Raw genomic sequence first — 26,931 nt, 5'->3', positions numbered from 1 at the left:
ACTTCCCTGTAGCGTGGACATGGGATTTTGAAATATTTCAAAATAACGTCTCAAAATAACTAAGTTATTTCAGACTATTTTCCCTGTATAGATATAGCCTTAGAGCAAGGGTCAGCCATCTTTCCCATCGCTGTGTCCCTGCTCCACCACCCCCACCTCATGCCTGCACCATGTACTTACACCTGCTAGAGAGCCCCATTCCATCAATCAGATGCCAGCAGGCTCGATTTCTGGATCTGCCAGCCAGACTCCCTGCACTACTGGCAAGCCATGGCTTCCGTTCCACACTCTGCCCATTGGATGCTAAATTACTCCTTGTGTGGAGCAGCATCTGGCTGCCATATGGCAGTGACTGTTACTTGTTTTCTAGTGTCTGTAACAGAGTTTATCTATTGTAAGTGCCACCCAGGCCCAGCATGCCACCCCTGCCCCCCATGCTAAGAACCTGCACCCACCCCCTGCTTCTCCCTCCTGCCACCAGCCAGACACCCACCTGCACCTTGCTCCTGCCCCGTCCCCCTGGCCAGACACCCTATTCTCAACCTGCTCCTGCACTCTACCTCCCACACCAATCCTGCATACAAATCGGGGGGAAGTGCACGCATGCTGCTCCTCCCATCCTCACAGGAAAAGCTGGAGCGGTGCTCAAGGCATAGACCAAGTGGGAGGTGCAGTGGAGAGAGCCCTTCCCCCAACCCTGTCCCAGGAGAGTGGCAGAGTCCAGGGCAGAAGAGTTAAAACTTGCTCCTGCCTCCTTTCACAGGCCAGACACCTACCTGCACCCTGCTTCTGCCCCCTGCCCCGGGCCAGACACCCTACTCTCAACCTGCTCCTGCAGACCCCTGCATTAGAGAATTGTGCCTGCATTACCACCAGTGGCCATCAAATGTTATTTTTGCTACATTGCTGCATAGTGCCCACAATACCGCAAGTGGCCATGGAGTGTCACAGTTGCTCCATTCAAGAAATGTGAATGCATTTCCAGGAGTGCCTACTACATGTTGCTGTTTTTCCATTACAGATTTGTGCATGTATTACCGTGAGAGGCCACTGAGTGTCAAAGTTGCTCCATGAAGGTGCACCTACATGACAGCCTTAGCTCAAAATAAGCTATGCAATCTGTGCTACGCAAATTGTGTTACTTATTTTGATTGTATTTCAAAATAGCTTATTTCATAATTTGGCACTGTCAACACAGCACCAAATTTTGAAATACCACACTATTCCAAAATTCCTCTTAACCCTCGTGGAATGAGAGATCCCGGGACATCGGACTAAGCCGCTCGTTAGTTCAAAATCTATTTTGAAATAATGAGCTGCTTCAATAGATGCGGAATAGCTATTTCAGGGTACTTCCGGTATCCCATAAGAGCTCTGAAGTGCAGACGTACCCTTGCAGAATTGTGAAAACGCTTCTACAAGTGGCCAGCGACTGTCAGTGTTTCACAAGCCATTCTGGGTCAGACCAAAGGTCCATCTAGCTCATTATCCTGTCTTTTAAAAGTGGCCAATGACAGATGCCCCAAAGGGAATGAACAGAACAGCTAATCATCAAGTGATTCCTCTCCTGTCGTCCATTTCCAACCTCTTACAAATAGAGGCTAGGGACACCATTCCTACCCATCGTGGCTAATAGCCATTGATGGACCTAACCTCCATTCATTTATCTAGTTCTTTTTTAAACCCTGTTAAAGTCTTGGTCTTCACAACATGCTCTGGAAAGAAGTTCCACAGTTTGACTGTGTGCTGTGAGGAAAAAAAACTTCCTTTTGTTTGTTTTAAAGCTGTTACCTATTAATTACCTTTGGTGACCCCCTAGTTCTTAGTTATGGGAACAAATAACTACCTTTTTCTTTTTCACTTTTTCTACACCAGTCATGATTTTATAGATCTGTCTCATATCCCCCTTTAGTCTCCTCTTTTCTACACTGAAAAGTCCCAGTCTTTTTAATCTCACTTCATATGGGGCCCATTCCAAATCCTTCACCATTTTTTGTTCCCTTTTTGGAACCTTTCAAATGCCAATATATCTCTTTGGAGATGAGGTGGCTGCATCTGTATGCAGTATTCAAGCTATAGGTGTACCATGGTTGTATAGCAAGGCAATAAGATATCAAAAAGGGATAGAGAATAAGACAGAGAATGATTTCTGACATTGTTTGCTTTTTTGACTGTCATTGCACATTGAGTGGCTGTTTCCAAAGAACTAACCACAATGAGTCCAAGATATCGCTCTCTCAAGTGTTTATGGCTACATTAATCCCAATCACAGTGTATGTATAGTTGGGACTATTTCTTTCCAGTATGCATTACTTTACTTTGATCAACATTAAATTTCATTTGCCATTTTGTTGCCTAATCATTTAGTTTGAGATCTTTTTTAAGCTTTCCACAATCTGCTTTGGCCTAAACAATCTTGAGCACTTTAGTATCACCTGCAAATTTTGCTACCTGACTGTTTAACATATTTATAAATGATCTGGAGAAAGGAGCATATAGGATTGGTCCCAGGCCAGACACTTTGGGGACAACAGAAGTCTCTCCATTCTGAAAATCAACCATTTATTCCTCCCCTTTGTTTCCTGTGTTTTAACCAGTTACCAGTCCATGAGAGGACCTTCCCTCTTATCCCGTGACAACTTATTTTACTTGAGAGCCTTTGCTGATGGACCTTATCAAAGGCTTTCTGGAACTCTAACTACACTATATCCACTGGATCCCCCTTGTCCATGTGTCTGCTGAGTCCCTCAAAGAACTCTAGTAAATTACAAAGGCATGGTTTCCCTTTACAAAAACCATGTTGACTTTCCCCAACAAATTATGTTCATTTACGTGTCTGATGATTTTATTCTTTACTATAGTTTCAACTAATTTGCCCGGTACAGACATTAGACTTACTGTCTGTAATTAACAGGCTTGCCTCTACAGCCCTTTGTAAATATTGGTGTCACGTTAGCTATCTTCCAGTCATTAAGTACAAAAGCTGATTTAAAGGGTAGGTTACAAATCACAGTTAATATAGCTAAGCAATTTCACATCTGAGTTCTTCTGGAACTCTTGGGTGAATGCCATCTGCTCCTGGTGACTTACCACCATTAAGTTTATCACTTTGTACCAAAACCTCCTCTAATGACACCTCAATATGGGGAAATTCCTCAGATTTCTTACTTAAAAAGACTGGCTCCGGTTTGGGAATCTCCCCAATATTCTCAGCCACGAAGACCATGCTGCACTAAAGAATTGTGCATTACAAAATTGTGCATGCTAATGGCTCAGATATTTCCTCTCTTAAGCTCCTTGAGTATTCTAGGATTCATTTAATCAGGCCATGGTAACCAGAAAAAGATTACTTAGAAAAGTTAATAAATGTGCATGCATTACCCCGAGTGACCATTGAGTGCCATTGTTGCTTCATTACAGAAATGTGCATGCATTACCGTGAGAGAACTCCAAGTGTCACAGTTGCTGCATTACAAAATTGTGCATGCATTATCTTAAACGGCCACCAAATGTCCCTGTTGCTCTATTATAGAGTTGTGTATTCATTACCTTACATTTCCCAAGTTAGCTGTGTTAGTACCTAAGGTGCTACAAGATGATTTGTTTAAGTTTTTCAGTTACAGACTAACAAAAAATGTAGATGATTGTTGCAGGGTCCTCACTCAGGCCCCTTGCCCTGGGACACCTTCTGGTCCACATATCAGCTGGAGACCCTTTTGATGCTGTCACCAGTGCTTTCATTGTCAGTTCCCACCACCTTCTATTTACAAAGCTTACAGCAAACTCAGCCAGCTCCTCCATCTGCAAGGAGCACGCACACAGCCACTCCTTCTCCTGGCTTCCTCATGTCCCCTCTTGCTGCCTTAAATAGCCCTCCCCCAGTGAGGCACACAGCTGTTTCTAATTGCCCTTCAGGCCTGGGCTTGCTCAGCTGTCTCCCCTCAGCCGCTTTAGCCAGGCTATAGTGACAGAGCTCGGCTTAGCCAGCCGTCTGTCACAGTGGTATCATCAGCTTCTGTGCTGTGCCCACGAAAGCTCGTGATAGCATCCACATTTTGTGTTAGTCTCCAAGGTACTGCAAGACTATTTGTAGTTTCTTAAATTTCCACTTAGTGTCACTGTTGTTCTATTTCAGAACTGTGCCTGCATTGCTGCAAGGGAATGTGGAGTTCCTCTGTGGCAGCCTTAAAGAAGTGTGCAGGCATGAGAACATAAGAATATAAGAGCAGCCCTGTTGGGTCAGATGAAAGGCCCATCTAGCCCAATATCTCGTCCAGCACTCCCCCAAAACTAAGAGCTTGAGATGCATCAATGGGAGAATCTTTTAAAGTGAAGTACTGAGGGAGGACTGCAAATTTCCACGTGCTCTTATTCTGCATCTCACTATCTTGCTTCCATCCCTAGTGATGGGCTCCAGGCAGCTGCCACTTCTTTAATTCTCTGCCACGTGTCGGCCATTCTTTCTTCTACCCCATTGAGAACTGAAAAGAGAACGAGAGAACACTTGTAAAACAAGGCCACTGCTGGTGGCTGAAACACAGACAAAGATGCATCACCTGGCTGCTGTTCACTGCAGACCCCTTCTTTATTCCTCTCCAGCCACCCAGGGCCAAAAATGCTCATCATTTATAAGAAACTACAGCCCTCCCCACCTCACCACACCCTCAGTCCTCTATACCCACCCCTACCCAGAATACTCTGGTCCTCTGAGGAAAGTGGTAACTGTTCTCCAGTTCCATGGTCCAGTGATCAAATACAGTGATGTGGGGAGAGGGAGGGGCTACAAACTACGGAACATCTTTCTGGGTGAAGGACGGTGACCCACATGCAGCTAGTTATGGGGAAGAAAGGATGATCCCAGACAATGACCAGCCACAGGCAGAGCTCTGCCTTCCCCAGGACCTACCCCATGGAAATCACAAGCATCTTTCTGCTCTCAAGGAGAACATTTATGAGGCGTGTAGCAGCAGTGGTCCAAATGCAGATCCCAGAAGCATAATGCTCTTCTGCTCCTGCCTTTTAAGTGGAGTGCCCGGCAATGTTTTTATGGTGATCCTTCATAACTGCATGAACGATCAAATGATCCTTCAATTGCTAGAATGGCCAGCCATTCTTGATCACCCTGCCTCCCTCTTTTATAACAATGTCCACGTCCCAAAGGCAGAGCTCAAACTCGGCTGCATTTAAGAGCTGCCTCTGGAGCCAGGACATGGGCTTTAGGCAGACCTCATGCAAGAAATCCAGGGGTTCAAACTCGGGAGGAGGGCTACTGCCCTCCTAGCCTCCCCAAAAATGGTGCCCTTGGCCCTATGGGTGTATGTATGGGTAGAGGAAGGGGAGGGTTAAGAGAGCAGGTGGCCATTGATTGGGGGTGTTAAAAGCAAGAGAAAGGAGGGGTAAACTGGGAGGATTGGGAGTGTGTATTGGGATGGGGGCTAAGAACCCATCACCTACCCTCTGCTTCTTCCCTGGGTGTAGAAAGATGAATAGGGAGAAGGTAAAACTAGGGTCACAATTGGGGTGAACTGGGAGAGGTTAAGGGGTGTCAAATGGAGGGATGAACTGAAGGGGCAGGTTGGGGAAGGATATGGCAAGACTGGGGGTCTTGGACAGCAAAGGGAGCTGAGGAGGAGAGGTTGCAAGTCGGAGGTGGCTAGGGAAGGAGGAAAAAGGGGGCTGACAGGTCCCACATCTGGGAGGATGGTGGTGGAGAGGGAGGGAGGATGGGTTAGGAAGACAGTAACTAGGGATGCTGAGGGGTCCCAAGTACAGGGGAAGGTTAGGGATAAGGTGTAGGATGAGGTGATCTGGAGGGTGTTGTAGGGAGGAGAAAGGGAGGCTGATGGGCCCAATGAATGTATGGATGGTCTGGGAGTGCAGGTTGGGCTTGTTTTTGTGGAGAGAAGGGAAGGAAACTGAAGGCCCCCAAGGTAAGGGTGCGGACTGGGGAAAAGGGCACAGATGAGGGTACAGTTGGGTTGGGCTCAGGGTGTTGAAAGGGTCTGGGGGAGTGAAGAGAACAGGGGTACAGTTAGCCCTCCTCTCTCCTCGCTTCCTTAGCCACCTCCAGCCTGAGGGATCCCATGGCTAGCAGGATAGCATTGGGGCGGGGGGGGGGGGGGGGGGCTGAGAATTCCCAAGGGGGCCAGGTGGGGGCCACTGGCTGTGTCGTGACAGTGACTCAAGTATCTGAGGAGGCAGAAATTTGAAAACTACAACTCACAGGATGCATCATTCATGCTGGGAGCAAATGGGCAGAACTCTGGCATACCGGGGTTGGCGTCCAGATAGCTCATGTCACTTCCTCTTCCAACAATTTCTGTCCCACTCTACAAACATACGAACATAAGAACAGCCATACTAAGTCAGACCAAAGGTCCATCTAGCCCAGTGTCCTGTCTGCCGACAGAGGCCAGTACCAGAAGCCCCAGAAGGAGGGACCACAACAGGTAATCCTTACTTGATCCCTCCCATCTCCTACTTCCAGAGAAACAGAGGCTAGGGACACCATTCCTACCCATCCTGGCTAATAGCCATTGATGGGCCTAACCTCTAGTAATCTACCTAGCACTTTTTTTAACCCTGTTAAAGTTCTAGCCTTCACCGCAGCCTCTGGCAAGGAGTTCCATAGATTGACTGTGCGCTGCGTGAAGATAAACTTTCTTTTGTTTGTTTTAAACCTGCTGCCTATTAATTTAATTTAGGGTACGTCTAGACTACATACCTCTGTCGCCAGAGGCATGTAGATGAGGCTACCAGGCATAGGAAAATGAAGCGGTGATTTAAATAATCGCCGCTTCATTTAAATGTACGTGGCTCCTCATCCCAGGAGGCATACCTGGGTGGTCGACAAATGCCTTAGATTTTGACACTCGCGCGTCCAGACTACCGCGCTGAGCCGACAAACAGCTGATCGGCTCAGCTCGGCAGCCATGTAAATTTAAATGAAGCGGCGATTATTTAAATCGCCGCTTCATTTTTCTATGCCTGGTAGCCTCATCTACATGCCTCTGGCGACAGGCATGTAGTCTAGACTTACTCTTAGTGACTCCTAGTTCTTGTATTGTGGGACTAATAATTTTTCCTTATTCACTTTCTCCATCCTGGTCATGATTTTATAGATTTGTATCATATCCCCCTTTAGTCTCCTCTTTTCTAAGATGAAAAGTCTTTTTAATCTCTCTTCATATGGGACCCGTGACAAACCCCTCAGCATTTTTGTTGCCCTTTTCTGAACCTTTTCCAATGCCAAGAGATCTTCTTTGAGATGAGGAGACCACATCTGTCTGCAGTATTCAAGATGTGGGCGTACCATAGTTTTATACAGAGGCAATAAGATGTTCTCTGTTTTATTCTCTATCCCTTTTTTAATAACTCCTAACATTCTATTTGCTTTTTTGACTGCCACTGCACACTGAGTGGATGTTTTCAGAGAACTATCCACAATGACTCCAAGATCTTTCTCTTGAGTAGTTGTAGCCAAATTAGTCCCCATCATATTGTATATATAGCTGGGATTATGTTTTCCCATGTGCATTACTTTACATTTATCAACATTCAATTTAATTTGCCATTTTGTTGCCCAATCACTTCGTTTGCTGAGATCTTTTTGAAGCCCTTCCCAGTCTGCTTTGGTCTTTACGGTCTTGAGGAGTTTGGTATCATCTGCCAATTTTGCCACCTCACTGTTTACTCCTTTCTCTAGATAATTTATAAATAAGTTGAATAGGATGGTCCCAGGACAGATCCTTGGGGGAACCCCACCAGTTACCTCTCTCCACTCTGAAATCTTACCATTTGTTCCTACCCTTTGTTTCCTGTCTTTTAACTGGTTATCAATCAATGAAAGGACCTTTCCTCTTATCCCATGACAACTTACTTTACTTAAGAGCCTTTGGTGAGGGACCTTGTCAAAGCCTTTCTGGAAATCTAAGAATACTATATCCACTGGATTCCCCCTTGTCCACATGTTTGTTGACCCCCTCAAAGAACTCTAGCATATTAGTAAGGCAGCATTTCCCTGTACAGAAACCATGTTGAGTTTTCCCCAACAAATTATATTCTTCAACGTGTCTGACAATTTTATTCTTTGCCATCGTTTTAACTAATTCGCCCAGTATGTATGTTAGATTTATCGGTCTAAAAATCGCAAGGATCGCCTCTACAGCCCTTTTTAAATATTGGTGTCACATTAGCTATTTTCCAATCATTAGGTACGGAAGCCAATTTAAAGGATAAGTTACAAACCACAGTTAATTTCTGCAATTTCACATATGAGTTCTTTCAGAACTCTTGGGTGAATGCCATCTGGTCCCGGTCACTTGTTACTGTTAAGTTTATCAATTTGTTCCAAAGACCTCCCCTAATGACACCTCAATCTGGGACAATTGCTCAGGTTTGTCACCTAAAAAAAATGGCTCAGGTTTGGGAATCTCTCCGTTATCCTCGGTCATGAAGACTAAAGTAAAGAATTCATTTAGCTTCTCCGTTATGACTTTATAGTCTTGGAGTGTTCCTTTAGCATTTCAATCATCCAAGGGCCCCACTGGTTGTTTAGCTGGCTTCCTGCTTCTGATGTACTTAAACATTTTACTTTTTTTTTTTTTTTTTTTAGTTTTTGGCTAGCTGTTCTTCAAACTCCTTTTTGGCTTTTCTTATTATATGTCTATACTTAATTTGACAAAGTTTATGGTCCTTTCTATTTTCCTCACTAGGATTTGTCTTCCACTTTGTAAAAGATATCTTTTTCTCTGTCACTGCTTCTTTTACCTGGTTGTTAAGTGCCACGGTGGCACACTTTTGGTTCTCTTACTGTGTTTTTTAATTTGGGGTATACATTTAAGTTGGGCCTCTATTATGCTGTCTTTGAAAAGTTTCCATGCAGCTTGCAAAGATTTTACTTTTGTCACTGTACCTTTTAATTTCTGTCTAACTTCCTCATTTTTGTGTAGTTCCCCTTTCTGAAATTAAATGCCACAGTGTTGAGCTGCAGAGATATTTTTCCCACCACCGGGATGTTAAATTTTATTGTCACTATTTCCAAGTGGGCCAGGTGTATTTACCTCTTGAACCAGATCCTGTCCTCGACTTAGGACTAAATCAAGAATAGCCTCTCCCCTTGTGGGTTCCAGAACCAGCTGCTCCAACAAGCAGTCATTTAAGGTATCAAGAAATTTTCTCTGCATCCTGTCCTGAGGTGATGTGTACCCAGTCAATATGGAGATAGTTGAAATCTCCCACTATTATAGAGTTTTTTTAATTTGCTAGCCTCTCTAATGTCCCTTAGCATTTCATAGTCACTATCACTGTCCTGATCAGGTGGTCGATAATACATCCCGACTGCTCTATTCTTATTATTGGAGCATGGAATGACTATCCATAGAGATTCTATGGAACATTTTGGCTCATTTAAGATTTTTACTTCATTTGATTCTACATTTTTTCACATATAGTGCCACACCCCCACCAGCATGACCTGTTCTGTCCTTCTGATATATTTTGTATCCTGGTGTGACTGTGTCCCATTGATTGTCCTTATGCCACCAAGTTTCCGTGATGCCTATTACATCAATATCCTCCTTTAAAACTAGGCACTCTAGTTAACCCACTTTACTCTTTAGACTTCTAGCATTTGTGTACAAGCACTTTAATAATTTGTCACTATTTACGTCCTCCATTTCTTGATGTGTGTGTTAGACTCTTTTTCTTTGGATTGTGTGTCATCTGATCTGACTCATACGTCCATTTTCTCCTCCTGACTAGAACATAGAGCGTCTCTGTTAATAGAACCTCCTCTAATAGATGTCTCTGTTCAATCCATGTGCTCCTCCACACCTGTCAGCTTTCCCCCAGCTCTTAGTTTAAAAATTGCTCTACAACCTTTTTAATGTTAAGTACCAGCATTCTGGTTCCATTTTGGTTTAGGTGGAGCCCATCCTTCCTGTATAGGCCCCCAGTATCCCGAAAGTTTCCCCAGTTCCTAATAAATCTAAACCTCTTTGCTCTACACCATCTCATCCAGGCATTGAGACTCTGAAGCTCTGCCTGCCTACCTGGCCCTGCGCGTGGAACTGGAAGCATTTCTGAGAATGCCACCCTAGAGGTCCTGGATTTCAATCTCTTTCCTAGCAGCCCAAATTTAGCCTCCAGAACCTCTCCCCTACCCTTCCCTATGTCACTGGTACCTACAGGTACCACGACCACCAGCTCCTCGCTGGCACTGCACATAAGTCTATCTAGATGTCTCGAGCGATCTGCAATATTTGCACCAGGCAGGCTAATCACCATATAGTTCTCCTGGTCATCACAAACCCAGCTATCTATGTTTCTAATGATCAAATCCCCCATTACTAACACCTGCCTTTTCCTAATGACTGGAGTTCCCTCCCCCAGAGATGTATCCTCAGTGCGAGAGGTACCAGGGCATCCTCTGGAAGGTGGGTCCCAACTATGGGATCATTTCCCTCTGCTCCAGTTGAATATTCTCCTTCCCTGAGCCTTTCATCCTCCTTAACAGCACAGGGGCTGTCTGGCTGCAGGTGGGACAGTTCTACAGTGTCCTGTAAAGCCACATCTATGTACCTCTCCGCCTCCCTCAGCTCCTCCAGTTCAACCACCCTGGCCTCCAAAGCCCATATGCGGTCTCTGAGGGCCAGGAGCTCCTTGTACCGAATGCACACACACGCCACCCGCCCACAGAGCGGGTAACCATACATGCTACACTGAGTGCAATGAACGGGAGAGCCCCCACTCTGCTGCTGGGCTTCTGCCTGCATTCTCCCCTACAGCTATTTAGGTTATTGACAGATATTTAAATCAGGAAGTTTTATTTTTAGTTTAGTGTAAAAGTTTTAAAGAATGGCAAGTGTACCTCACCCCCTTCTAATTCCCCTTCAGAACTCCCTCTGGAAACTCCCTGTTAGCTGCCCCTGTTCTCAAAGCCCCCTGGTTGCTTACTCACGGGCTTTATAAAGCCCTGGCCATCCTGACAGCATCACCCCTTGGGTAAGGCTCAACAAATGAACAGAGGGCTCTAGATTTCAAATCCTCATTTAGAAGCTCACAGCTTCCAACTGCCGACCACAGCACGTGGTCCTTCAAACAAACAGCTCAGCTCTTGTATCTCCAGACAGACAGAGACAGACGGACAAGCTCAGCACAAAGTTTCTTTCGGCAACTAGCAGGTAACCTACACACACACACACACGACAGACAGCCATTTGCCTCAAAGGTCCTGTGTTCGCTTCTCTTTCACCTGGAGATCTCCCTCTCGAAACTCCCTGTTAGCTGCCCCTAATGGATGCTGTAATGGCAAAAAGCCTCCTCCACCTAATCAGGAAGCACCAGGCCCTGTGCTGACCGCTGGGAAAGCAGGATCCCACAGTCACCACCCATTCCATGGAGCGGACTCAGACCCCTTTTCCCTCTCTGCGGGAGGAGGAGAGGGGAGAAGTGGTCACAGAGGAACAATCTCTTGTTACATGCCCTGTTCAGCTGGCAGCGCCGTTCCCAGGAGCAGCATAGAAGGAAGGTTGGACTGATATCACCTTGCTTCCCTTCCTTCTGCACTGCTGCTGCTAGTGGAGCTGCCTTTTGAACTGTGTGGCCACAGCGCAGTGGCCGCCGGCCAGATGCCTGGCTCAGAAGTCAAGACCACCACTAGCAGCAGCTCGGAAGGAAGGGTGGCGTGGTATGGTATTGCTGTCCTTCCTCCTGCGCCACTGCTGCTGCCAGTTCTGTCTTCTACTCTGGGCAGCTGGAAAGGCAGTGCCACCACCAGCAGCAATGGAGCAGATACGGTGGCATGACACAGTATTGCCTCCTTTCCTTCTCTGCTACAGCTGGCAGAGGCACTGCCTTCTAAGGGGTTGGCAGTGGGAGGTGGCAAGTGGTCAGATGCCCAACATAGATGGCAATCCTGCTGCCAGCAGGAAGGAAGGGAGGCAGGGTGTGGTATCCCAACCCTTCCTTCTGTGCTGCTGCTGCTGCTGGCGGCTCTAACTTCTAAGCTGGGCAGTAAGAAAGTGCGGGCATCAAGCGCAGAAGCAGCCAGCCACCACCAGCAGCACAGAAGGAAGGGTAGTAGAGTCTGCTCCTGCCACCCTTCCTTTTGTGCCATCGCTAGGGGCAGCCCTGCTTTCCAGTCCCAGCTGGATAGTTCTTGTCTTGCATCGATAATGCACATGGACTCACTGCTCTTGCTTATATTCCATCCTATGATGGAGTAGACTCTGACAGTTGACTTCTTTCCCTTACTACTAAACCCAGCACAAGCAAACATAAATAAATAAATAAATAAAAACCAGTAATCATCTCAGTTGGCAGTGTCACGTAACCTCCTCTTCCCGCATCTACCACGTTCCAGGGCACTGCCACCTCCTCCCATTACTGCTGTAGGACTACAGTTAGAAAGGACTCCATGGAACACATGTTCAAAAAGTCATTCTGCAGAGCAGACTATTGTCCCTTCTCTAGGCTCGATTCCACAGGCCTGTGCCAAAGCAGAAAGACAACAGCCTGTGAAGAAACCTAGAGTGAAAACAGGAGAGGAAATCAAAAACCTGATCTCTTACTCACAGCCAGTTATGAAGAAGGCAGAAAACTGAGGACTGTGCATGTCTCTTTAGAAGGATATCCAGGCTGCTTGGGTCCCCTTCTGCCAGCTTCTCCTCTGGGCTCCCGGATGATTCCTCTGCAAGTGCGGCAGAAAAACCCCAGCATGAACCATTGCTCCACTAAGCTCTCTTGCTGTGTGAAATCTGGCTTTCATCCCTGCCTCTGACTCCCATCTACATTGGCCCCACTACATGAACAGAGACAGTCAACCACAGTCACAACTCCAGTCTCACGCTCACTGCCCTCTCCCTTTCTACCTCCTCATGGGTCCTGAGATTTTGCCTGTGGACATGCACAACTTGACTGCCTGCAAGTTGTCCTTTCCTCTGTGCCAAGACAATGAGACAGTGAAAGAGAGAAAGTGTGTTGGCCAACACAATGGAGAAGAGGGAAAGAAACACATGGGAGAAAAGCAAGTGACTCACCACCTGGACTCATCCGCCTAGATCCATCTATCTGCCTGGGAAGATAAGCATCCCTACCTGGAGCCTAGAGGGCCGTGAGCAGAGCCCTTGCCACAACAGTCACTTACTGAGATAAGAATGGCAACTGCTCTGCTCCCAGTTGGACGGCTCTTGCCTTTACTCGACCACGCTCGCTAATCTGGATCTCTTTCCGTCTCGCAATGGGAGGAGACTGACAGGTGACTGCTTTTCCCTTTACTACTATATCCAGCACAAGGGAGAAAATAAATTAACAACTCAGGTGGCCGCTGCTTCTTGCATCTAACACATTGAGGGAGATGGCCTCTCCTTCCCATTCCCACAGTGGGAATACAACTTGCCCCAATTCCACAGGGTCTCCTGCCTGCCCAAACAGGAAGCTGGCGACCTGTCAGGGAATGACAGCGAGCACAAATGAGGACTTCAAAATTCTGATTACTCACAGCCAGTTATGAGGAAGGCAGAAAGCTCAGGATCTTTCCAGTCTCTCCTTAGAAGAATATTCATGCTTCTCAGGTCACCTTCTGTCATCATCTCTTCTGGTCAGAGCTGCTGGATGCTTGCCTCACTAACACAGCAGGAAAAGCCCATACTCTACCATCACTACACTAAGCTCCATTGATGTGTGAAATCTTGGCTTCAATCCTGCCCCCGTCTCCCATCTATATTGGCCCCACTCGATGAACAGAGATTGAGTCAACCATGACAGAGCTCTGCTTTTGAGAACCCTACCCTGCACGATTTAAATCCCTTCCTACTTCCCCTTGGCTCCCAAGACTTTGCCTGTGGGAATGTTCACCTAGAATGCCCACAAGTGTCCTGTAGAAGGAGATGGCAAGAGCAGAGAAAAGGACAAAGACAAAAGGAAGAGGGTGAGAGAAAGAGATTGGATTGGCCAATATGCTAGGGGAGAGAGAGAAACATGTGGGAGGAAGGCAAGCCACTTGCCATCTGGAGTCCTCTTCCTAAGTCCATCTATCTGCTGGGGCAGGCACTTGCTTCTGCCCAGAGTACAGAGCAGTCTCTAAAAACGGGGACTTGCTATCCCTCAGAACCGCTCCTTACAAAGCCAGCCTTCACTAACCAGATGTTAGCACCGCATTTCAAGAAAGATGTGGAGAAATTGAAGAGTGTCCAGAGAAGAGCAACAAGAATCATTAAAGGTCTAGAGAACATGACCTATGAGGGAAGGCTGAAAGAATTGGGTTTGTTTAGTTTGGAAAAGAGAAGACTGAGGGGGGACATGAGAGCCGTTTTCAGGTATCTAAAAGGGTGTCATGAGGAGGAGGGAGAAAACTTGTTCAGTTTGGCCTCTGAGGACAGGACAAGAAGCAATGGACTTAAACTGCAGCAAGGGAGGTTTAGGTTGGACATTAGGAAAAAGTTCCTAACTGTCAGGGTGGTCAAACACTGGAATATATTGCCAGGGAGGTTGTGGAATCCCCATCTCTGGAAATATTTAAGAGTAGGTTAGATAAATGTCTATCAGGGATGGTCTAGACAGTATTTGGTCCTGCCATGAGGGCAGGGGACTGGACTCGATGACCTCTCGAGGTCCCTTCCAGTCCCAGTATTCTATGATTCTATGTTCCTGCCTGGAGTTAAGTATCTGGCCTGGTGAGTGCTCTGTTCACAGCCTACCTATCTCAGTGACAATGGGGGCTGTTTTGCATGGCTCTTGTCTTACATTGAATATCCTCATGTAGTCACTGCTTTCGCTCCATTTCCATTGCATGACAAGAGATTGTTGGTGGACTTCTTTTCATTTGCTACTAAACTCTGCACAAGGGGTGAAAAGAAACAAGTTAGAAACTCAGTCGGCAGTGTTGCATAATCTCTTATATATTATAAATCACGTTGTGGGGATCCGTCGGCCACCCCATCCCACTACTGCTGTATGAATAAAAATAGAAAGGAGCCTGTTGAAGTTGCATCCAAAATACAGGACTATGTAGCACTTTAAAGACTAACAAGATGGTTTATTAGATGATGAGCTTTCGTGGGCCAGACCCACTTCCTCAGATCAAGATCAGACTTGATCTGAGGAAGTGGGTCTGGCCCACGAAAGCTCATCATCTAATAAACCATCTTGTTAGTCTTTAAAGTGCTACATAGTCCTGTATTTTACTTCAGCTACACCAGACTAACACGGCTACATTTCTATTACCATCCAAAATAGTCACTCTGCATGGCAGACTACTGTCCCTTCTGCAGCCTCCATTCCCCAGGGCCCTATGCTGCAACAGGAAGCTAACAGCCTGTGAAGAATCCTAATGCCAGTATAAATGAGGAATTCAAAGCACTGAGTACTTACTCAGAGCCAGGTGTGTGGAAGGCAGAAAGCAGAGTATCGTTTATGTTGTCTGAAGGGTTCAAGGCTACTCATGTCCTCCGCTGCCTAGTGCTCCTCTGACCTGGGCCTCTGCATGATTCCCCTGAAAAGAACAACAGAAAGAGTCCAGCATGAGGCATCACTATGCTAAGCTCTATTGGGGTGGGAAATCTCTTCTTCAGCCCTCCTCCCTTTCCAAACTCTATCAGCCCCATTCAAGCTAGGACTGAGTCAACAATGACAGAGCTCCGCCACATTTACCTCCCTTCCTAACCCCCATGGCTCCTGACACCTTTCCTGTGGAAATGCACACCTGGAACATCTACGACTGTCCAACAGAAGGAGAGCGCACAAACAGAGGCAAGGACAAAGAGACAGAGAAAGAGCGTGATGGCCAACACACTAGAGAAGACACACAGAGAGACAGACAGTCTCGCATTGGCTAAAGGAAAGCTACTCACCACCTGAAGTCATCTGCTTGCCTCCAATTCTCTGCTGTGGAGGACACTCCAGTTGTGTCCAGAGAAATAAGCCACCACTGAAAATGGGGACCTTGTCTCTCTCCTTTCAAAGCCAGCCCTGGCTAAATGTCTGTCCCTACTGAGACCTAGGTAGGCCAGGAGCGGAGCCTTCAGCAAACCAAATGCATATCTCAGTGATGACAGCAACTGCTCCTCATCTGGCTGGACGGTTCATGCCTCACATTGATCATGCTCATGGACTCGCTCATCACGATTGCTTTCCATTGCAGAAGGGAAGGAGATTCTGACAGCTGACTTCCTTGTTCCTCACTACTAAACGCAATACAAGGGAGAAAAGACACACCAGTAAGCATCTAAGTCAGCAACAGCGCATGACCTCTTCTCCTCCTATCTAAATCACCATGGGGGGCTCTAACATTGACCAATCCATCTCCCATTTCCACAATAGGACAACAAGCAGATAGAACCCTGTGGAACCTACATCCCAAGAAATACCTCTACACAGCAAACTACCGTCCCTTCTCCACCTTCAGTTCCCCAAGACCCCCTGCCAAAACAGGAAGCTCATGGTCTGTGAAGAAACCTGCTGCCAAGTACATATGAAGAATTCAAACTACTGACTGCTTACTCGCAAGCGGAGAGACGGAAGGCAGAGAGCAGAGGACCATTCGTATCTCCTCAGAACTACATCACAGCTCCTCAGCTCCACACTACCCGTTTCTCCTCCAGTCAGGGCCTCTAGATGATTCCTCTAAAAAGCACAGAGGGGAAAAGCCCAGCATGAGCCATCACTATGCTAAGTTCTATTAGTGTGTGAAATTTTGTCTTCATTCCTGCTTCCCTCTTCCTTCTGTATTGGTCCCGCTCTATGTAGAGAGACTGGTTGGCAATGACAGCCACAACTCCACGTTCATGCTCACGGTCTCACATGACTTACTTCCCTTTCTACGCTCTGAGGTTCCCGAAATGTTGTCTGTGGAAATGCACACCTAGAATGCCTGCAAGAATCTTGTAGAGGGAGGTGGCAGAAGCAGAGCTAAGGACCAAGAGACAGAGGAAGGCAGAGTGTGTATTGGCCAACACCACAGAGTAGAGACAGAGGGAGAGAAAGAGAAACACATGAGAGAAAGGCAAGCATTCATCACCTGGCATCAGCCTGCTGGATCCAGCTCTCTGCTGAGGACACCCTGTTCTAGAAAAATGAGCTGTCCATGAAAAACGGACCCTGTTTCTCATGTAACCACTGTAGCTATTCAGGAACCTCAGCTGGGGCTGCATTTCTAAACAAAGGGGGCAATTCTACCTGGATCCAGGTGGTCCATAGGAGAAACCTCTCCAAACCAGACACTTATCTCAGTGACAGTTGTGGCTGCTCCACTTCCAGCTGGGTAGCTGTTGCCTCGCATCGATCATGCGTCCAGGCTTGGTGCTCTTGTTCTCTTTCCATCGCATGATCGGAGTAGACTATTCCACGAGGAGTAACAGTAGTTCAAATTAGGGAGTCTAATTCAAATTACCTACTTCGTGCCGTGTGTAGCTGCGGGCACGGAGTCCGCACTAACGGGGATTTAAAAATGGCGGTGCCCGGCAAGATGCAAATGAAGCCCGGGATATTTAAATCCCGGGCTTCATTTGCAACTTCGAATGCCTACATTAGCCACCCTAGTTCGAACTAGGGTGGCAGTGTAGACATACCCATGGAGATTCCACAACCCGCCCCCCCGCCCCCAGGCAATTTATTCCAGTGTTTGACCAGCCTGACAGGCAGGAAGTTTTTCCTAATGTCCAACCTCAACCTCCCTGGCTGCAGTTTATGCCCATTGCTTCTTGTTCTATCCTTAGAGTCCAAGGAGAACAATTTTTCTCCCTCCTCCTTATGACAGCCTTTTAGATACTTGAAAATTGCTCTCATGTCCCCTCTCAGTCTTCTCTTTTCCAAACTAAACAAGCCCGGTTCTTTCAGTCTTTCCTCATAGCTCATGTTTTCTAGATCTTTAATCATTCTTGTTGCTCTTCTCTGCACCTTCTCCAATTTCTCCACATTGTTCCTGAAACGTGGTGCCCAGACACAATACTCCAATTGAGGCCTAATCAGAGCAGAGTAGAGCGGAAGAATGACTTTGTGTGTCTTGCTCACAACACTCCTGTTCATGCAGCCCAGAATCATGTTTGCTTTTTTTGCAACAGTGTTCCACCATTGACTCATATTTAGCTTGTGGTCCATTCTCACCCCTAGATCCCCTGGCTTGCACTGTCACTACACTAAGCACTATTGGGCTACGTCTACACTGGCATGATTTTCCGGAAATGCTTTTAACAGAAAAGTTTTCAGTTAAAAGCATTTTAGGAAAAGCACGTCTAGATTGGCAGGACGCTTTTCCGCAAAAGCACTTTTTGCGGAGAAGCGTCCGTGGCCAATCTAGATGCGCTTTTCCGCAAAAAAGCCCCGATTGCCATTTTCGCTATGGGGGCTTTTTTGCAGAAAACAAATCTGAGCTGTCTACCCTGGCCCTTTTGCGCAAATGTTTTGCACAAAAGGGACTTTTGCCTGAACGGGAGCAGCACAGTATTTCCGCAAAAAGCACTGATTTCTTACAGTAGGAAGTCAGTGCTTTTGTGGAAATTCAAGCGGCCAGTGTAGACAGCTGGCAAGTTTTTCTGGAAAAGCGGCTGATTTTCCAGAAAAACTGGCCAGTCTAGACACAGCCTTGGTGTGTGAAATGTTGGTGTCCTCATTCCTGCCTCCCTCTCCCATCTCATCAGCCTCACTCAAAGAGCAGATAGTGAGTCAACAGCAGTCACCACCCCACTCTAGCACCTACTGCCCCAGATGACTTGTTCTCCCCTATTTGTTCATGGCTTCTGAGACTAAGGCTGTGGGGATACAAACCCAGCAGACCCATCTGTGACGTGCGAAGGGAGACAACAGGTTGGGTTGGGATGGGCTATGGAGGTGGGGATGGAGGAGCATGTGGCAGGCTGAAGGGTCCTATGGGAGTAGGCATGGATGGGGGAAAGGCAGAGTCAGGAGTGCAGGTTGCCATGGGTTGGGGGTGCTGAAAGGAAGAAAAGCGGATGGACCGGAAGGGTCAGGAGTGTGGGTTGGGATGGGAGCTGTTGGGGATGAAAAGCAGGGTGGCTGAGAGGGCATTAGGTGTGGAAGGATGGATGTAGGGGAAGGTAGTGAGGGGGGGCAGGTAAGGGATGTGAAAGTTTAACCACTTACATGGTTAGCTGATGAGCCCGGGGTTATTGGTTAACCTGCATGATTACACACAGCCCCAGCCCCAGCCCAGCTGCTGCCTCTGTATCTCTATCTGTATAGAGATGGGGAGATATCCCAGGATATCTGCAGATGCTCCTTGGCCCCATCAGGTAGGTACATGTGTTTTCCAGGGAAGGGAAAGAGGAGCAACCTGCCTCTTGTCCCCATGTTTAGTCATCTCTGATGGGGGGAAAAAAAAAACCCACACCTCCTGAAATGGTACAAGTAGAAAATCAGATCTCTCCATACATTATTAGAGTGATTAAGTAGCACTGTTGTACAAAGGTACATTGGAATTAGTGTTGCTAGAATGCACAGTCCACAGCCACCTTTTTAAAAAATAATAATCAAACATCAGAATACATCCAATGGGGTAAGCATGAGCAAGATACTGAAGAACTCAGTTATATGCAATTAACATCTTCTGTAATGTTTCATGGTGTGATTGTTCAGTCTCAACTGTACTTGTTTTCCATCTGTAGAAAGTTATGGATTACATCTTCCTCCGTTTAAATCTAATCTGGTCTCATTTTGTTAATATGATGCCCATGTAGTTCACATCAGTACTTGTGTGCTCAAAGAGCTCCAATATATAAAGTCTGACTCTAGATAGCAAAACTCTATCCTTTCTGCAACTGAATCCATGAAGAGGTTGGCCCTGATCATGAAAATACTTTAGGAATATGCATGTGCTGTTAACCATATTGGGGCATGTTTACAATCAGAGGACCACTCACACCAGTTAACCATGGCACAGAATTAACATTTACATTGATTTTTTTTAATTAGGATAATTTTTCCTACTGGACACCAACATATTGCAGTAGGGATGGAATAGTCAGTGAAAGAAACAGGGGAAGGGGACCATTCTGGATCTTCATAAACTTGTCAACATTCAATTGTTGTGTATTTTTTAAATCACTGATCACACCTCCAGCTGCACCGGGTAGCCCTCTGAGAAGTGGGGAAGTTAGCGTATAACTGATTAACCATGTAATCGATAAGCTGATGTTTATCCGTTAATGGTATTGTTTACAGTCAGCTAGCTCTTGGGGAGGCCGGGTCACTGTGTCAGGTGTTGCCTGATGTAAGATTGCTTATGAATTTCCAGTTGTCACCTTTAGGATTGACAGGTCCTTTGTCCCAGGATCAGGCCCAGTATTCAATTATTATATGGTTGGAAACCCTCACACTACAGGAAAAAAAACCTTAAAAAACAACAAATAGTCCAGCAGCACCTTAGAGACTAACAAAACATGCCGATGGTACCATGAGCGTTCGTGGGCACAGCCCTCTTCTTCCGATGAATGGAGTATAAGGGGTTCAAGTTCCACATAAATAGCAGAGAAAGAGGGGGATGGGGAGGGAAAGGAAAGGAGGAAAAATGGGAAAAGAACAGTCAGTTATAGGAACTCTTGTATATCTGCAAGTTTATTAATACATTGAGCACAGTCCACCTGCCCTCTGCCAGCATGGAGCTCACATCTGTGAACAGCCTGACTCCAAAGGGAACACTTTAGGAATGGCTCTGCTTGCCCATAAGCCCCTGATACTACTTGTTTTCCTGCAGGAGGCAATGGTGGCCAGGCTGACTATCCATCCCTGCTCGCTGCCTGCAGTGACATAGCAGCTCCCCTACCAGGCCCAGGGGACTTTGCACAGAGAAATGCCGCAGAGAGCAGGGATGATGGCAGAGGGGTTGCTGCAGGAAGCCCCAAAACAAAAGTTGAAGATTATCAGTGATGACTGACATTGACGAGATTGAGACTTGGTAATCCTGCCACTAGGAATGGGATGCTTGTTTGTAGGGCCTATCCCACCCCGGAGGAAGTGGAGGAGGGGTTGAGAGCCCATCCCAAGAAAGGAAAGCAGGGATGCTGGGCCTATCCAAGGAAGGTGAATGATCGATGGGTTGTGGAGGCAGAGAGGGCAGGGCTGAGGGAACAGTATAGGAAGGGGGGATGGGCGGAGGGGGGAATCTGATACCCAGTTTGGGGGAACAGTGGGGATGGATGGCAATCCTGTCTCTGATATGGGGGGCAGGATGTAGGCTGAGGAGATGGCATGCCATCCCTGACATGGGGTGAGTGGGGAGCAGTGAACCCTCCCTGTCTGCAGGAGGAGATGGGCTGTAAGGCATGGGGGACTGTAGGGAAGGAAGAGAGGGGATGGGGTGGGTGTGATCCCACGCTAGAAAACAGGGAGGGCTGTGGAGGAGTGATCCTGTGGAAAGCCATCAACAGGGTCACTAGGATCAGTCATTGGGGATCCCATGTACCCTCTTCCCACTCACTGTCCCTCCCAGCTCTGCAGTGGCCCCTCTGGACACTCCCCACCCCCGTCACTGCTGCACAGGCACAGCAGCAGGTGCCTGCTATTTCAAGAAGGCCCTAGATTGGCCCAATCCAGATGATGACTCCAGGGCTTTGTCTACACTGCAGGGTTTTTGCATAAGAAGCTTTTTGCAGACAAGATCTTCTGCAAAAACTAGCGGAAGAGCACGTCCACACCTCAAAAACGCTCTAAAACCCGAACCCTAAAACCCTTAACCCAAACCCTCCCCCTAAAATCCTCCCCCTTAACCCAAACCCTTAACCCTAAATCCTCCCCCAAACCCTCCCCCTTCGCCCAAATCCTAAAACCCTTAACCCCCCCGAACCCTAAAGCCTTCCCCCATAACCTAAACCCTCCCCCTCCCCCTAAACCCTTAACCCTAAATCCTCCCCGAACCCTAAAACCCTCCCCCTTCGCCCAAATCCTAAAACCCTTAACCCTCCCCCGAACCCTAGAGCCTTCCCCCTTAACCTAAACCCTCCCCCTCCCCCTCCCCCTAAACCCTCCCCTCCCCCTAAAACCCTCCCCCTCCACCCTTAACCCAAACCCTTAACCCTCCCCCGAACCCTAAAACCCTCCCCCTTAACCCTCCCCCCAAATCCCCCCTCCCCCTTCACGGCGGGGCCAGCGGGGGGGGGCGCAGCTCACTAGCAGGCGCGTTGCGGGGCTCCCCCGTGACCCCCCCCCCCGAGCTGCCCCTCCCATTTCGCTTTCTGCCCGGGAAGAAGGGGCAAGTGTGGGGGGGGTCACGTGACCAACTCGGCCAGAGCCGGCGAGTTAGGGGGCGGAAGGAAGCGGCCCCGCCCCCTTTCCCGTCACGAGACCTCGCTGCGCTCACCTTTCCCGGCCAATGGGAAGCCGCGCGTTTGAGCGAACTGCTCCTCCCGGCAGATCACTTCCGCCTCTCGTCGTATGGAAACGCCCAACAGGAAACGTCACTTCCGCCCTTCCTGAACTACAGCTCTCCGCCTGACCCTGGGCGAATGGTGAAGTTGATCCCCCGCCCGCGGGCAGGGCAGGGCAGAGGGGGCGGAGTCTGGGCAGGGGGCGGAACCTTGCCGCTCGCCCCTCCCGCCTGTGGCTCCGACTAGCCTGTGCAGTTGGGGGGCTGCCCTGCACCTGCTCGCCTCCCCCACTCCCCTGGCTGGCTCCGCCCGCCTCCCCCATCCTTCTGCCAGACCACATCCCCAGTCTCCCTGCTCCCCCCCCCCACACTGCTCTGCCCAGCCTGGCCCACCTCCTAGTCCCACTGGCCCAGGCCCAGGCTGGAGGCAGGGACCCCCTAGCTTGTGGCAGTGAGCAGGCAGACCCGTGCCTGGGACAGGGATCTGCTAGCTCAGGCAGCTGGGAGCATTCCAACGCCTCTGCCCCCCCTACTCCTAAACCGTGCTAGTAACCAAAGGCTCCTTTGTCCCTCTGCTTCAGGAAGTATCCCTCTCCCTCACCTTTCCCGGGACATTGCCACCCGCTCAGCAGCACAGGAGGCAGAGGCAGTGGCCAGTGAAAGTCGTATTTATTGCTCTGGATTGCACTCCGTGAACCCCCCACCTCTCAGCTGGGCAGCGCATGGTTGTTAGCATAGTCTTGATTCTCAAACGTGGCTGCATATCGGTCTGCGTGGACAGACGCATAAAGCTCAGACTGGGGCCGAGGAGCCTCTCTGCCTATCAGGGATGCCCCGTCCCAAATCTCTGGTTCTGAGCGCCTGGGCCCTATCACCATCACATCTGTGTACTGGATCTCAGCACCCCCCGCTGATGGTTCTGGCAGCTGCCGGCCTTGGGGGTTTAGAGTCTTGAGGTTGGCATAGCATGTCGGCTTCTGGGGACAAAGCAGAGGTGTCACCAGGAGGGTGGCATGTGTGTTTGCTGGAGGCTCAGCCCTAATCTCCCCCTTTCTTGTAACCAACAAGTTTCCCATGGGATGGGTTTTGCTCCTACTGTGAAATTGTGCTGACTGCTCCCTGCATCAGCACAGTGATTCTGGCTGGTCCAGGAGACTGAGGGTGCCTGGGATGGATGGGAGCAGAGAGAAACAAGAGCTGGAAGGCACTAGGACTGAGCAGTCTTTTGGGGGAGAGCAGGGTGTGTGGGGAAGGGGACTTGAGGGGCAGGTTAACCATTGCAGCATCTGGCAATAGGTTTCAGGGAAAGCAGAAGGCAGACAACCACTACAACATGCTAGAGAGTTGTGTGGCTTTGCCCTGCTAGTAAGGTCCTTTGCTCCCTCTTGAAAAGGCTGCAGGGAACAAACAGCCCCAGGACACTCAAGGACCAGGTTGGCTCCAAAGTGGGAAACACCCAGAGCCTCCTCCACCATCTGTATCTGGGGAATTGTGCCCCTGTTCCCTGGGGCTTTCACCTTCCCCAGAGCTGCCACTCATCCCTCCCCTTGCAGAGGATGCCTCAGCCCCCTCATCACAAAGCCTGCACTACTGAGACACAAACATAGTTAGAACTGCTGCTCAATTCACTAGAACCTGCTCCCATCAGCCCCCAAGTGTGTGACGGAGTTCTGAGGCAGCCTCACTCATGCACCCCCTTTCCCCTATTCAGTGAGATAGTGTGCAACTGAATAGTCAAGTAACTGCATAAAATGTTAGTGGTCACATGACTATTTGATAGTCCTTAGGGGCAGGGCCAGCAGCCAGTGCGCTCCTGGACTCACTCCCAGAGAACCCCCTACCACCTCGCACTGCTGCCTTTTGGGGGGGAGGGGCAGGTGGCTTCACGGAGCTGGAGTGAGCCAGCTTTTAAGCCCCACCCCCAGCAGTTCTCCTGCCCCTCTGCCTGGCCAGGCCTACCACCAGTCCCAATGCCCCCTCCAGGCCTCGTGCCTGCTGCTTGCTCTGCCCACCACAGCTAACCCCCTGCCCCACCCCCTGGCTGCAGACCACGTTCCCATTCCAGGCCTGGCATTCCTGCTGCTTGCTGAAGGCAAACACAGCAGTGGGGCACAGAGCAGTCAGAAAGGAGGTGGAGGAGAGGAAATAGGCTGAGCACAGAGATGCTCAGGGCTGATAACTCACCGCTTCCTGCGGCTCTGCACACAGATAGACTCTGCACACAGCCCCTGAACACATTAATATAACACTTGCAATTCTCTTGCCCCAAGAGCTCCAGCTTACTCAACTCACAGTTCTGCTTGTGGCCTTCAGCCTGGACCTGCTATTCCAACCCTGGCTGTCCCCCATGTCCAGCTATTTTTCTGGTGCCCTCAGTCACAACTACCAGCCCCCTCATATCCCAGCCCTATTTTCCCCACACTGCTCTGCTTGTGCCCCTTAGCCCCACCCACTATCTCATGCTACAGGTCAGCCAGCCAGTGGGGACAGCCCCTGCACTGTGGGCTGCGGGTTCTGTGGCTACAGATGTTGTTGGCCACAGCTGTACCAAGACCTTGGCTCACCTTGGGGCTGGATTCCTGTTGCTCTTGGGGCTCTGGCACCATGGAGTTTTCAGATCCAGCATTGTACCCTAAGGGCAGAGGGAGAGGGAAGGTGACTGCTGGTACAGCTAGTCCAGAACCAGAACAGAGACATGAGCTGGCTCCAGTGTGAAGAGGTACTGAGCAGCCAGAGTCCCCATTCACATGCAACACTGATGGACCAAGCCGCTTCAAACACCTCCCTACAACACCCACCTGAAACAAGCCCATGAGTGGCCCGTCTGAGACAGAGCCTGCGGCTGTAGCCAAAGGGCCGGGGTCCCAACAGGTGCACACCAGCCCTGATGATGCTGAGATGCTTTCCACAAACTGGGGACCCAACTAGTGTGTCACAGAACAGGTGACAGGATTATTTCCCCTCCATGAGGTGTGTGAGTACTTGCTGGTGCAGGCACATGTGTGTGCATGCACGTAGGAGCAAGTGCACGCCTGTGTGCTCTTTTACACAGGATAGAGCCTGGGCAGCCTCAGCCAAAAGGGGCTTGATCCTGGGAGGGACCCTGGTGCCACTCACCTGTCTGCAAGTAACTGATGTTGCCATACAGGGGGCTCTCCTCAGGCGCATGCTTCACACTGGGATGGAAACCAAAATGCCAGTAAATGAATCGGTGCCGGGGCAGAGGTGGACACACTGGGGTCAGGCTGAGGAGCACGGGGATATGTGGCAGTGGTGGTGGTACACATCCAAAGGGAAGAAATGCATGTGTGGGCTCAATCCATAACAGGCCCCTGAAGTCAGACCAGAGGCCCGTCCAGCCAGAGTTGAGCTGAACTGGTGGTAACGGGCAGGATGGGGAAACAAATACCCCTGATTTGTGCCAGCTCTGGCAGGGGAGTGGCACCAAGGGGCCGAGAGCAAGAGGGGAGAGCTGCCCCCTTCCCTGCCCCTCCCAACATGGAGGGAACCGCAGTGGGGACAGCCAGGGACTCAGACAATGCAGTGATGTGTTGCCCCTGCTGTTTCTGCCTCTGGACTCACCTTCTCCTGAGCCTTCTGGACACATCTATGTAGGCAGGGCAGGAGAGAGAGAAAGAGAGAGATCAGCTCCACAGCCAGGTCTTGGGGACGATGGTGCCGCCACTGGGGTGTGGCAGGCAGCCGTGTAGGAGGAGAGGGACTCAGTGAGGGACTTACCTCTTTGTGGTGTGCGCCTCACACAGCAGAGAATGTTCCACAACAAGGACACCAGGTGCGACAGGGCCAGCGCCCCAACAAGCCCCCACATGGCACCAGTGCCTTGCACTGCTCCATGGCCTGCAAAACAGAGGGGCTGCTGGAAGCACGGGGCCCACTGTCTGCAGAGAGCCCTGACCTGGCTGGGGCCTGCCCCACTGGCACTGTCCTCCAGCCCCAGCAGGTTAAAGCTTGGCTCCCAGACAGTTCGTTGCAGAGTCTTGACTGAGCTGTCAGGGTGCCTGGAGACCCTGGCCTCCTGGCACCAGTTTGCTAGTGCTACATTGACTCTCCTGGATCATGACCTCATGCTGCAAATAGCGAAGGCTCCAGCAACCATCAGATCCAGTGCGGGGATGTTCCCTCCATGCTCCCGGAGGCCATATGTTGCTCTGAGGCACAGGGATGGCCTCATTTCCCTTTACAGCCACCAGCCTGGTGGAGGTGTTTGATCCTCTCCACTCAGTCCAGCAACCCTGGACTTACCTGAAATCTCACTGCAGTTGCAGACGGAGGAGCCCATAGGGAGACACGATTTTCTCTTATGGCAAAAGAGCCCTGATCCCAGGTGGAGTCACTCCGGATTGAGGGCAGACGCCCACGCTGGCTGCAGCTGCTCCAGATTGGATCCAGGCAACGTCTCCTGCCACGATCCTGATGGCACCAGTCTTACTGCTTCATTTCCCCAGGCCTAGCAGAGACCCTCCCTCTCTCATCTTGCTGAGAAAGCAGCTCTGGCTGTGCCCAGGGGTTAGCATCGCTATAGCTGTAAGCCACGGGGATTTCCGGTGCCAGAGCCCGCAGGTTTCTCTCCCTCTGTTCACAGCACCGCAGCTGCA

The 26,931-nt window shown here is 49.2% G+C and overlaps 1 protein-coding gene and 1 long non-coding RNA gene across 2 annotated transcripts; both read right to left on the bottom strand.

The window, feature by feature from the left end:
* Window positions 1-1,931: 1,931 nt before the first annotated feature.
* LOC106732609 (uncharacterized) lies at window positions 1,932-16,489 on the bottom strand. Its single transcript, XR_012898972.1, has 6 exons — window positions 15,852-16,489; window positions 15,373-15,493; window positions 14,746-14,837; window positions 12,577-12,691; window positions 6,224-6,329; window positions 1,932-4,481 (listed from the first exon to the last, which is right to left on the bottom strand). It is a non-coding gene; the product is annotated as an uncharacterized LOC106732609 (long non-coding RNA).
* A 6,478-nt stretch (window positions 16,490-22,967) lies between these two features.
* Window positions 22,968-26,718, bottom strand: SIT1 (signaling threshold regulating transmembrane adaptor 1). Its single transcript, XM_006131807.4, has 6 exons — window positions 26,579-26,718; window positions 26,054-26,173; window positions 25,898-25,922; window positions 25,433-25,491; window positions 24,880-24,947; window positions 22,968-23,292 (listed from the first exon to the last, which is right to left on the bottom strand). Exons 1-6 carry the CDS (start codon window positions 26,613-26,615, stop codon window positions 23,023-23,025), a joined length of 579 nt encoding a protein of 192 aa, XP_006131869.1. The 5' UTR covers window positions 26,616-26,718; the 3' UTR covers window positions 22,968-23,022.
* Window positions 26,719-26,931: the final 213 nt, after the last annotated feature.

Source organism: Pelodiscus sinensis, unplaced genomic scaffold (assembly GCF_049634645.1).
Source record: "Pelodiscus sinensis isolate JC-2024 unplaced genomic scaffold, ASM4963464v1 ctg134, whole genome shotgun sequence".
Taxonomy (NCBI): domain Eukaryota; kingdom Metazoa; phylum Chordata; order Testudines; family Trionychidae; genus Pelodiscus; species Pelodiscus sinensis.
The sequence above is the reverse complement of the archived record's forward strand: the minus strand, read 5'-3'. Positions and strand labels throughout refer to the sequence as shown.

Coding starts and splice junctions, on each gene's coding strand:
- SIT1 (XM_006131807.4), bottom strand. CDS start 26,615: ATGGGCTCCTCCGTCTGCAACTGCAGTGAGATTTCAG. Junction 25,492..25,897: donor TCCAGAAGGCTCAGGAGAAG/GTGAGTCCAGAG, acceptor TTTCCATCCCAG/TGTGAAGCATGCGCCTGAGG. Junction 24,948..25,432: donor CATCAGTTACTTGCAGACAG/GTGAGTGGCACC, acceptor CTCTGCCCTTAG/GGTACAATGCTGGATCTGAA.